General features: G+C 53.7%; 1 protein-coding gene and 1 long non-coding RNA gene across 2 annotated transcripts; one reads left to right on the top strand and one right to left on the bottom strand.

Annotated features, from left to right (window-relative positions):
• Positions 1–7,390: 7,390 nt before the first annotated feature.
• HMGN2 (high mobility group nucleosomal binding domain 2) lies at positions 7,391–11,015 on the bottom strand. Its single transcript, XM_038160885.1, has 6 exons — positions 10,697–11,015; positions 10,058–10,102; positions 9,624–9,653; positions 9,017–9,067; positions 8,600–8,695; positions 7,391–8,253 (listed from the first exon to the last, which is right to left on the bottom strand). The coding sequence occupies exons 1-6, from the start codon at positions 10,709–10,711 to the stop codon at positions 8,218–8,220; spliced, it is 273 nt and encodes a 90-aa protein (XP_038016813.1). The 5' UTR covers positions 10,712–11,015; the 3' UTR covers positions 7,391–8,217.
• Positions 11,016–11,125: 110 nt separating this feature from the next.
• LOC119711114 lies at positions 11,126–12,259 on the top strand. The gene is made up of 2 exons (XR_005259667.1): positions 11,126–11,612; positions 11,746–12,259. It is a non-coding gene; the product is annotated as an uncharacterized LOC119711114 (long non-coding RNA).
• Positions 12,260–12,285: the final 26 nt, after the last annotated feature.

The following is a 12,285-nucleotide window of genomic DNA, read 5'->3' as shown; positions in this document are numbered from 1 at the left end:
CAAACTTTATTTCTGATTTCAGATCAATGTATGACTGGCAGCATTTCACTTCTCAGTCCCTTTACTAAACAGATACCACTGCACAGCCTTGAAAAGCCACATCCCAAAATAACCATTAAAATACACTTCTAAACCATGAGAAATTACCCTGGCCAGGAGTATTTTGGCCTAATGACTGACTGGATCAGGTAGGAAGGCACAACACAAGCACGAGTTTTTGGAGAGGCGGGGAAAGAGGTGCCTTTATCATTTAGGGATAGAGAAACAGCTCTCTCCCAATAACAATTGTTTCTGTATTTTCCACTGCTCCAGGCAGTGCAGAGCACAGGTGTGACTCAGTTGGCTTCAGGGCCAGCTAGAGTGCTCAATGGGTTCCTTGTTGGGAACTGAACAAAAGGCACAACAGGTTCAGCGATGGCAGAAACTTGATTCCCTGGAAAAAGAAAATCTATCTGTCCCTCATCAGCATCCCAAAAAACCCCAAAAAACCAGACTGGACTTAGGGAGGCTCTTGGATTTTAGCAGCCCTGCACATCCCATAGCACCTGGAAGGAGGTTTGGATTTGCTGCTGGCTTCAGTGACAGCAAAACTGGGGCTTGCATGGCAGGCAACAGCTCCTTCCACCCCTTCCTCCGACCTGGTGTCAGAATTGCTGGCCAGACCTGCCATCTCATTTTTCTGTTTGCAGCCTGCACAGAATCACTGTCCCCCCAAGCTAAGCAGCCACTGACATCGTGTTGGAGATCAATGTCCTGTGGCAGTGGCCCAGCCCCGGAGAGGATGGAGAAAGGGTCAGTGTGTGGGAAATAGATAATAAATAACATCAGGTGTAACGGTATTGAACTCGGAACTCTTCTGTGAGATGTAAGGACTCTGAGATATGCTGCAGTCCTTGAAATGGGACAGGAATCATAGTGCTGCTAGCTGTTAACACTCTGCAACACCAGATACTTGTTGAAAGGGACTATTGATCAACAGAGATGGAAAACAGGTTTTTGGCAGCTGCTTGCCAGTTGGAAGTTAATATGGGAGTCAATTAGCACCAGATAAATGTCCCTGCTCCAAGATCACCAGCAGAAGCTTTCGGAAGAGGAAGATACAGGCACGGCTTTAAATACCATCACTGTTCAGACAGAACCAGATGGGTTTAAATAGCAGCACTATGGTCCTAGAAATTAATTTTTCAGTCAAGTGAAAGGGTTAGGATGGAAAGCAAACAGCTCAAGAACGAGGCAAACCAGCCCACACAGAGTGTGTTACCCCTCATGGTCCTGCACCGGCCAGGGGGGAAACAAAGTGATTTTTCCTCCCAGAGTACGATGGGGGGACTGTGAGTGAACGCCAAAATCCTGCAGAACCCGAGAGGGAGAGGTGAGAGGTGAGAGGTGGTGCTCAGAGCAATTCCCTGTGTGAGGAGAGCCCAGCACTGCACAGGGGAGCCTGGGGGCTCCAGGGGAGCTGCTCACGAATGTGAGTTCAAACCAAAACCAGTTCCAGTTCCCAGCCTCGGGTGCGCAGGGCTGGGAGTGCTCAGAGCCAGCTCCGGGCACGCAGCATGTGACAAGGACCTTGGGCCGACATTGGGGAGGTTTATCTTGAACAATCTGTTTGCTGCTGTGTGCAGGGCAGGCTCACAGCACAGGAGAGCCCACGTCAGTGCCAGCGGCGGGGGCTGCCAGCCCCACCTGCCCCGGGCCAGGAGGGAAGGGTTTATCAGCACTCCCCAGCGGGCTGAACCAGCCGATTGTTTTCATAGAACCCCAGAATTTCACAGAATCCCAGCTTTGGGTTGGGAGGGACCTTAAAGCCCATCCCATCCCACTGCCACGGGCAGGGACACCTTCCACTGTGCCAGGCTGCTCCACACCCCGTCCAGCCTGGCCTTTCCTCCCCAGCCATAACCCACAAGGGGAGGGCTGCTTCATCCCTGCTTTGTGCGTGGCAGTGGTTCACTCACTCGGTTAATCACTAAACCAAATTCCCAACAGTTCACTGCAAAAGGGTGGAGCCCTGGCCTTCCCCTGATCACAGAACAGCCACTCCAGGTTTGTTATCCACAGCTACCAGGGCACGGTGGCAGGGCGTGCTCAACGGGGCCGTGAATGAAATGTGGTTTTCAGCACTCAGATCTCCCGGGAACACTTGGGTTCAACGTTAGCTGCATCTTCCTGCCACAGCATTTACCCTTGTGACTGGAAATCTCTGCCTTCTGCTTGTTCCCCGTAATTCTGGGTGGAGTTTTGCCCACTTTATCCAGTAAATCCTCTCCCCAATAAATGCATAAATCCCTGTCCCAAGCAGGCACCGAGAACTGAATAAGAGGAATGAGTTTGGTTTACCAGGAGCTCATCTTTCTGTTTTGCATCCATTTCAAGGAAGTGTCATGAGGGTGTCAAGTGCTTTCCCTGCAATCTCGCCAGCTCTGGGAAGCAGCCACTTCCTTCCCAGCTTTCAACACCGTCCTTGGCAAAGATAAACATGGAAAGCATGTGCTAGAAGGAGATAACCCAACGACTAAGGCTTCTGGGAGTGGGAAAGGTGAAGGAAAAACCAGCAGCTGGTGGCATTGCTTCAGCACAGTACAGGCCCCAGGATATCGTGCCGGGAGTCTTTCAGACAGTGCAGGTAAACGTTGCTGGCTGGCAAAGCGAGCCCAGAGTTTTCCAGCATCACAAGAATCACTCTGGTTAGACTTTTAAGGAGATTAGCACAGATGTTACCACTAATTTCCTAGATTTGGCTTGCAGAGCAAAAGCACAAACTCACATGCTGGAATACAAAAGCAAAATGCAGCAACACAAAAAGCAAAGGAGACTTTTCAATAACTGGAGTATTGTTTCTTTGAGCATCACCACTTGTTCTGCGATCTCAGGTTGAAGATTCAGCAAGTCTGATCTAAGCAGTTGGTGCCAACAAGCCTAAAAGAGACCAGGCTTACAGGCTACCTCCTTAAATCTGGGTTTAGGATAAAGTATCCTTCCCAGGCTGAGGACAGACCAGATGGAGAGTGGCAGCTCTAGTTTTAGGCTCAGACTTTCAGGACATGTGCCACAGCAGCTGCAATAATGGCCTGAGGAGGAAAAGGAATAGTCCAGTGAATCTTAAAATAGAATATGGGAAGCCTAAGTTCAAAGGCTTGATATAACACGGATAAATTCCTTTGCAATGTCAGCTCTGCCTGCGGAGCGATGAGGAATTGAGCGCTCACTCTGGATTCTGAGTGAAATCCCAACAGAAGCTGCACAGGGAGGCGCAGAGAGGGCTCGCACTGCTGGGCTGAGTGGAGTTTGTCCAGCGCTGATCCCCGAAGGTGGCAGAGGATGGAGGCTGCGCTGATCCTGCTTCCTAGAAACAAGAACCCCTCCTTCGGCCGTGCCGGCCGGGCTGCAGCCTCCCCGGGCTGCGGAGCAGCTTTCGGCGCTCCCTGGCAGCCGCCGGCCTGGCAGCCCCATTCCGTGTTTCCTGGTACCCCCGTGTGGCCGAGGGGAGGAACAGGCTGTTAATCACCGCGTGTTAATGAGCTGAGCGGCCCCGCACGAGTCCCTGCGCCCCCGGGCTGCGGCGAGGAGCGCCGGGAGGCTGCCGAACCCAGCCTTGCCCTGCCAGCGCGCCTCAGACCCAGCTCGCCTCTGAAATCATGGATATTTTTTTTTGCAAGAGCAATTAATTCAGTATCACGGGAATTTTTCTCAGTGGGGCTTGGCAGTGCAGAAGTTAATTGGATCATGGCGTGGCAGGGAGACCTGGGCACCTCCAGCCGGGCTGCAGGCCAAAAAAACCCATCCACCCAACACCCCAGCACAGGAACAACCTCTGCTGTTGTCTCCAGTGAGAAGGAGATGATGAGGAAAGCTAATTTCATTGCCCAAGTCTGCAATCAGTCCTCGGGCTAAACTCAGAACCCCTGATACAGGAACGCTCAGCTCTTGTGCTGAACAAGACTGAGTCCATCAAGAAGCACCAGGACACCACTTCAGTGGAACGAGAGCAAACAAAATCTGCCTGGCAATGCTAAAATAGCAATCCAGATTAAGAGTAATCTAATAGTAACTCCTCTCCAGGAGGAGACTGCCACATGCACCCACCTCTGCACAGCAACCAACAAACCCGAGAGCAGGGGAGAGCTGCTGCCTGCAGGGAAATCTGTTCAAAACCCAAAAGCAACCTCAGTGGGACAACTGGGTGAGGAAAAGTTGATTCTACTCTCAAGTCTCTTTAGAAGGGGAAAAGAAGAAACTTAGTTTGGGGTTTATGTGTCCAGCAAAATGCAGAGAATTGTGGTTCCTGTTCCACACCTGGCCCACTCCCACCTGGGGCTGCCCCTTCTTGGTTCTCCAAGCACTTTCTCCGGGCTGGTTTGCTGTACCCAAGGCAATGAAGTGTTTTTGTTTGGAGGCTTTAATGCATCTTAAAAAGTCTCAACTTCATGAAGTTTTCCCTGAAATTTTCTACTCCTGTTTCTTCTACCACATCATAGATTTTCTGGCTCCCTTTGTAAGATGGTTAAAAAGCTAAAAAATAAAAAGACAAAACAGTTTTTAATAAAGGGTCTTTAAAAAGCCCAGTCTCTCACATCAGAAATCTTCTAAAGCCAACTTATTAAAGATCTTTATTAGCCTCAGTCAACTTTACCACAGCTCCCCCTGTGCCATCTCTTTCCCATCCCTTGCAAACGATGGGCTCACTGTAAATTGTGAGTTTAACTCAAGCTCCATTTCATCTCCACCAACTGCAGAAGGTGCCATTCCTCAGGAATTATAGTCAGCAATATTAGTCCCTGGGTATGGTATTACCATATCTGGGATGATTTAGGGACAATGAAACCCCTGTGCCACCAAGCTGTGTGATTCCTCTGACAAAAATGATCCTGCAACTCAATATCCTCTGGTTGCACCCACTGAATTCAGTGCATTTCCCTTCCTTGTTCCCTTTCAGCCCACCCGGGGCAGGGCTGGAGGAAACTGTCTCTTCTTCCAAACAGAACTGAGCTCTGTGAAGGCAAAGGAAAACTGCTGCAGGGGGAAATGATTCTGAAACTCAAATGTTCACCCCAGGGCGCTGCACTGGGAGGAGCAGGGACCTGGGGAGTCCTCCTGGCTGGGTCCAGCTCACCTGTTCTCGTGGCTTTCAGCCCAATCCCCTTTCAGTTTAACACGGACCCATGGCTGGGGAAAGGTGGCTCTGTAGGATGTTGGGCAGTGACCACTGGCTGGCACCTTGCTCTCATGAACTTCTGCTCAGTTTAATGGTCACTGCTCTGGGGGGAGTCCAGAGACTTTGCTCTATAATTTATCAGTAATTTCACTGCTCTTAAAACCTCAGCAAAATCCTGAATCATTGGGAAAACAAGGATCATCCCCGGTGTCCACTTCCAGCATCCCAAAGGCTTCAGCCCTGTGCAGAACTTGGCCTTTCTTTACAACTTCACCTATTAAGAGGCAAATAAATGACAGCAGCAGTTCAGCCCTATTTCCCAGGTGACTTGTGCTGAAATCAATAAATGGAGAAACAAATTAGTGGCAGAGCCCTAATATTGCAGGGATTTAACCCACAGTGGTGCCCAGCTCCAAGGCCTGCTGTGGAGCACGGAACTCATTTGCCTTTCTGTTGCCAGTGGTGACTTTCTGGAGCCTGGACGTGATGCTTCCCAAAGCTCCAGCAGGACAAAATCCCTGCTGCTGCAGAGCCCACCCAGACCAGCCTGTTAACTGCACCTGGCAGCACCAATCCCATTCCCAACAGATACACAAGAGACCATTTTCCATGGGAAATGATTACAATTTAGCAGAAAAAAATGCCTGTTCAGCTCCAGGCGTCCTGGCAGGCGGCGATGCAGATTTGTGGTGCCTCTAACCACGAAGCAGGCACGGGCTGCAGCTCAGCGCCTGCTCCCCGGCTTTAATTTACACAGCTAATTAGTTGGATTTACTGGCTTCAGCATCCCTCAGTCTCTATTTGCTTAAGGAGAAATGGATGGGCCCTGCCTGTCGAGTCAAGCCCAGCAGGCCAAAACTCCAGCAGTGCAGGGCACAGCCAGTGGGAAGCACCTCAGCACCCAAAATATCCTTTGCTGTCTGAGGAATTCGGGTGGCAGACACCGCTTAAAGTCACCGTTTCTCCTGGCTGGAGAAAACATCCTGCAAGGAGCCACTCAGGCCAGCACAGGCTGCTGGGGTGGGACGATGGAGAAGTTAAGGAGTAACTCCTTCAACAAAGAGCAGCCCTGAGCTCCCCTTCATTAGCAGCACTTTGTTTAATTACTGGGGGTGAAGAGGTCACCCAGCCCTGACAGGCGCAGGGAACTCCAGAACATTCCAGCTGGCAGCTTGGCACTGGCAGCCCCCTCCTGGGGAGGTACCTGACCATTTGTAGAAGCCCAGACCTGCAAAAGCAAGGCAGGCTATTTCCAACTTCGATTTGAAGATTTAATTATCATTTTCCTCTCTGCAGTGACGCCCCACTGCCCGGCCGCGGCCGAGGCTGCGCAGGAGGCTCGGGGGCTGCTCTGGGTGGGGTTTCATGGAGATCATTAAGCAGGATTATCATCATGATTTCTTTTCTGTTAGAATACCAGCTCTGGGAGCACGGGCCGGGGCAGCTCCTGGGGTACATCCCAAAGTGCCTTTTGTGCGTGCAGCCGCTCCAGGACGCTTCCAGCGCTCCCATCAGACATTTCTGGATGTGAAACTCTGCCCTGCTCGTTTTCACTGCATTCCCTCTGAAATCAGCACAGGTTGAAACAGGTCACTGAACTTAATCACAAACAGACACTGAAATCCCAGGGAAAGCCAAGCAGAGATGGAAAAAATATTCCATCTGACAGTCACTGAAGGAGACGTTTCCACAGGGGGGTTTGGGTTTGGCTCTGCTCTGGACTCTTAAGTAGCAATTATAAAAATGGTGCATTTTTACTCAAAAAATCTCGGCTCCTGCTTAGTCACTGCCCCAGCCAGGTCTGGATTCGATTAGCAGGAGCAACAATATTCAAGTTTAAGTGCAGAAATGTAACACATCATCAGTTTCATGGAGCCAGTTCTGGTTTCACTCCCAAGAAAAGCTCACCAGAATTTTACTTTTCTCTGCAGCAAGATCACTGTATTCCTCCCCGTTTTGTACAGTGCTACATTCTAGAAAATAAAAATTATCTCAGTAGATCCACTTACACCTTCCACTTTCAGCTTCCAATTAAGCCAAGGCTCTAAAAACATCCTGCAGTGATCTAGCTTTTGGGCAAGGAAACCTGGCTTTTAGGTAAGGAGATCTCGCTTTTCAGGTGCGAATTACAACAATTAATTATCTGAATGAAAGCACAAACACGGGCATGCACAAAGCAAATGTTCTTAAACCACATGAAGGGAACTAAAGGCAGGAGGAATCAGCGAGATTAAGAACAGTCCAAGCCAAACCGGATCCAGCTTTATTAAAGGTACTTTTCATGAACAATCATGGTAATTGAGGCAGGACATGGGCTACAATCCGCAACATTTTACAACAACCGTCAAACTCCCCTCCCTTCGTGGACTACGGAAATGGAGAAGTTGCTAAAAACCCCAAGAATCTTCAGCTTGCGCTTGCAGAGGGCGAAGTTTAGAGTGAGGGTGGACACGGTGACAGCGGCGCGTTGTCTGACAACTCTGCACAAACCCACCCTGACTTGGAGAGGAGAACGCGCGCGAGGCAGGCTGCTGCGCCCGGGGGTCCGCAGGGGAAGAGAGGAGTGCAGCTCCTTTTCCAGCCAGGACATCCCAGGTGACACCAGCAGCCCGGATCACCCGACAGCAGAAGGTCCCGGAACGCCAGCTCTGCTGTGCTTTGGAGGGACGGGCTCTGGGGGACACCAGAGGAGAGCTGGTGGCACCGGGATCTGGAGCAGGCAACAGCATCGTGGGAGCTCTGATGCTCACTTGGACGCGAGTGACACGCAGCACCGGGGAATCCCTTCTTCCTCCCCGCAGGAAGGGCCCTTCTTCCAAAAACTGGGGGACTGGCAAAAGCTTTTCTTATTAAAATTTAGGTTTTGAGAAATAGACTAAGTGACATTTGTCCCCATTGCCCCCCACCCCCCCCAGAACACAACAACGAAGCGGTCTGTGTGCTAACAACATAGCTTAAAAAAAAGTAAACCAAAATTCTGCATTGTTATAAAACTTGATAAAAAATAGTATTTCAAACTGTACAGTCACCAGAAGTACACAGTTATCAAAAATTCACACGTTTTACTTGGCTTCACCAGCACCTTCGGCTTTCTGTGCCTGAAAAGGAGAAGGGGAACAAGTCAACACATTAAAAAATGGACACTCGTTTTTCCACCCAGCAAAACCCCGAGCAGAACAAATCCTCTCAGGGCTGCAGCTCCGATTTTGAACAAAATTAAACTGAACATCTGTTACACCCTAAAACACAACTTAGAAGTTGCTTTTTGAACTTCACAGAAGAACAGTAACTTCCATGTGGCAACATCCCCTGGCACACCGGCAATTTAACTCTTTCCAGCCCCCGCTCTGTGCTCGGTGTCAGAGCAACACTCCACAAGCCAGGACCTGTCCCTGTCCCAGCGGGAGGGAATCAATGCTGGCGCACCACAGGCTGCTGGGATACCTGGTCTGTTTTGGCATCTCCGTTTTCTGCAGGGTTGTTCCCCTCCTTGCCGGCATCAGCTTTTCCTTTCTTCCCCTTGGGCACCTTCTCGCTCTTCTGCAAATGCAAGACGTTTGCTGTCAGCTCCCCCAGCCAGGCCTGAGCCACAGCCCCGAGCCAGGGGGGCTGGCCCCACAGGGACACAGGCACCAGGCTTGTGAAGGGACTGACAGCCAGCGTGGAGTCTCCACTTGGGTGTTTTTTATGCAGATTCTGTAAAACCTGCCAGCTGTCAGTTCAGCCTCACGCTGCAGGGACGCTGCAGCTCCGTTTCCTCACTGCACAGCTGGCAGTCCAAGGTTTGTCAGCTGCCACTGCTGCCAGGCAATCCAAACCTCAGCACCCTCCACCCTTCCCGACAGCCCTGACTCAACTCACCTTTGGAGCTGCTTTTTTAGGTTTGGGCTCAGGCTTGGGAGGAGCGGGCTTCTGCAGGGGAGAGGAAACCTGTGTTAGACACCCGTGGCTCGGGAGGGGAGCACCTCCCAGCCCTGCAGTGCCACCCCTGCCATGGCAGGGACACCTCCCACTGTCCCAGGCTGCTCCAGCCCTGTCCAGCCTGGCCTGGGCACTGCCAGGGCTCCAGGGGCAGCCCCAGCTGCTGTGCCAGGGCCTGCCCACCCTCACAGCCAGGAATCCCTCCCCCATATCCCAGTCCTCTGGCAGTGGGAAGCCGTTCCCCCTTCTCCTGGCACTCCAGGCCCTTGTTCAAATCCTGCTCCATAGAAACAAACCGCTTTCTTTTTTTTTTTAAACCATTCAGGCCGAATAGCTTAGTTTTAGGAAAGCAAATAAAGCATTTGAAACTGCAGCAGCTGTTTGGTTGGTCCATTATTTTACCACTCCCATAGCAGCACACAATGGGGCAGGTCCTGAAGGCAGGAACTCAATTTTCCCCTCCAGCTGCCACACACTCGCACAGCCCGTGGTCATGAGTGAAAGCACCGAGCGTTGTGACATCTCTGCCCGGCCAGGGGATACTCACGGCAGATAACCGCGCTGATCTCCGCTGTGGCTGTTGGACAAGGAGAAAGGTTCCATTGAAATGACACGGGGTATGAACTCCCAAAATCTCACACCCTTGCTCTCTTCCCAAAGTACTAAAGCCCCAGAACTTATGTTTATAGCTCTTTAGTTTTCAGAAATTAAGGCGGTAGTTTCCCAGTTTCCCTTTTTCTGTGTTCTCAAGAAACATGAGGCTGTGCCATTGAAATTACAAATAGCTAATGATAGTTGAGTACATTTTTCACGGTTAAAAGTGGATTTGTCACGTTTAAAAAACAGTTAAGACTTTGAAAAGTCAGAATCAATTGAGACCAACCCTCCCCACTACTCCCCAGTTATTCTGAGGCCGTTAAACCTCATCTTCCAAGGGAAACACTTGATGATCCAACTTTCTCCAAACACCCAACTTCTTACCTCATCCTTAACTTTGGCCTTATCGCCCTTGGTCTCTCCTTCAGCCTGGGGACACGGACACAGGTTGTGAGCGCGAGCGATGGACAGGGCTCCCGGGCAGCGGCCGCTCCGTCACCCCGCGCCCCTCGAGGGGCACATCCGCGCCGCGCCGGGCGGGCAGCGGCCCCTCCCCGCGGGGCCGGGGCGGGGGATGCCGGGGCTCGGCCCCGCGGAGCGCGGCCCGGGCGGGGCGGGAGCCGCCGCCTGCCGGGGCGGCGTGCGGTGGGTGCGGAGGCGCCGCCGCCCCCTCAGGGCGGGCCCCTCCCGCCCGCCTCCGCCGTTTTGGCGGCAAAGCTCCGCCGCCGCTTCCCGCCCTTTCCCGCCCCGCACCGGCGCTCCCCTCCCCCCTTCCCCTCGCACCGACCTCCCGCCAAAACCAACCGGTTCGCACCGGCGGCGACCGCCGGCCCCTCCCGCGGCCGCGGCGCTCGCCGGTACCGGGCCCCGCGCCGCCCCCGCCCGCGGCGAGGCCTCGCCGCTCCGTGACCGCCCCGAACGCGGGGGGGGCAGCGCTGGTCCCGCCCCCCCCTCCCGCGGGCGGCTCCGTGAGGGGGGAGAGGGCGCCGTGAGGGGGCAGAGGGCGGCGGCGGCGGCACGTACCTTTCTCTTGGGCATGGCTCGGCGCGGGCGGTGCGGGCGGGCGCGGGGAGAGCGGAGCGCGCCGGGCGGCGTGAGGGGGCGGGGGGAGCGGCGCGGGGAGGCGGGGGCGGGGGAGCCGGGCGCGCTGCGCGGCGTGCGGGGCGCTGCCGCTGCTGCTGCGGGGAGCGGTGCGGGGCTGGGCTGGGCTGCACCCGGCGGGCTGCGCTGGTCCCGACCCCACTAATTGGAATCGGGTGTTTATAAAGTTTTATATAGAGCCGGACGCGGCCCAACCGGTTCCAGCCGGATCCCCGCCGCCCCGCGCGCCCATTGGCCCGCGGGGGTCACGTGGGGCTGGGGCCGGGGCGGGGAGGGGGGGGGCGCGCGGAGGGGGCGGCGCGCGCGCCATCCACCCCCCCCCCCCCCCACAGCGTGCGCGCGCGCGGGAAACCCGCGGGGAGGGGGGGGGGGGAGGGAAAAAATGGGGGGAAAAAGGTGAAAATTGGGGATGGGGAAAAACGGCTCCGGGAAATGGGGGAGGAAACGGGGGGACACCCCCGGGCAGGCCGCGGTCCCGCGCGCAGGTGAGCGGAGCTGTTCGTTCAGCACCGGCGGCCCCGAGGGGCTCCCGGGGGAGCGGCGGGCGCGGGGGATGCGGGAGCCGAGCCGGGCAAGGCGGCGGCAGCGCTGGAACGAGAGGGGAAAACGTTAAAGAGCGATACAACCACGGTGAATCAATTCACGCAGGTGCCCCGTGCTGGTGCCAGGCGGGTCGGGCAGCTGCGCTCCTTGCCGAGGGGACACGGCTCGCACCCGGCACAGCCCCGGCCCTGTGCCACAAACCCAGCTGAAGATCTCCACCACCACTCCACTGTGCCCTCAACTTCTCACTTCTTAGTTCAGCCCAAGGAACAGCCTGTCCCCCTCTCCCGCCCAGGTAAATTCAGGCTTTTTCAGACCTCGGCTGCACATTTTTCCGGCCAGGCTGATTTTTCCCATCTTCAGCCCAGATGAATGAGTGATGGGGGTTCTGTTCTCACTGACAGAAGCCTGTGGCTCTGTTCCCACAGATTCACTGGAAAGAGGCGCTCCTGGCACTGCATCTGCCCTGGTAACTCATCTCCACCCTCCAGCACAGGAAGGCTCACAGGGGAAAGAACTGCAATGCATTTACTGGAATAACTGATGCAGGTGAAATGTACCAAGTCAGCTAACAGGAACCTTTTGCCACTGCTTGAAGGGCACTTCCTCCTCCCCTACTCCACTGATGCCTTTTATAAAACGGATTAAAACTTTCCACACAAGTATTTTACAAACCAGATCCTCCACTTACCTCACACCTGCAACAGGACCAGGACTTTGTGGAAAGCCACCTCTGTGGCTTCTGTCACCTGCAGAGTCAGAACACAATGGAAAACCTTTTTTTTCCTTAAGGCAAAAATGCATTTTTTTGAGTAGAAGAGTCTCCCCCCATCAGCCTGGCAAAGCAGACTGGAGAGTTTCCATCTCATGGAGACTACACTGTTTCCACAGTTTCCTGAAACATGGAGAAAATAAAATACAGCAAAAGCGGTTTAAAATCAACAGCTCTCGTCATCCCAGCACATTTT

Source organism: Motacilla alba, chromosome 23 (genome assembly GCF_015832195.1).
Source record: "Motacilla alba alba isolate MOTALB_02 chromosome 23, Motacilla_alba_V1.0_pri, whole genome shotgun sequence".
Lineage (NCBI taxonomy): Eukaryota > Metazoa > Chordata > Aves > Passeriformes > Motacillidae > Motacilla > Motacilla alba.
This window is presented reverse-complemented; position numbering and strand designations above follow the sequence as displayed.

What these genes read in the sequence shown, in the direction of transcription:
- HMGN2 (XM_038160885.1), bottom strand. An exon ending in CTAAAAAAGCAGCTCCAAAG is followed by an intron (nt 8,696 to 9,016) that starts GTGAGTTGAGTC and finishes TTGCATTTGCAG; the next exon opens with AAGAGCGAGAAGGTGCCCAA. An exon ending in GAGATGCCAAAACAGACCAG is followed by an intron (nt 8,254 to 8,599) that starts GTATCCCAGCAG and finishes TCTCCTTTTCAG; the next exon opens with GCACAGAAAGCCGAAGGTGC.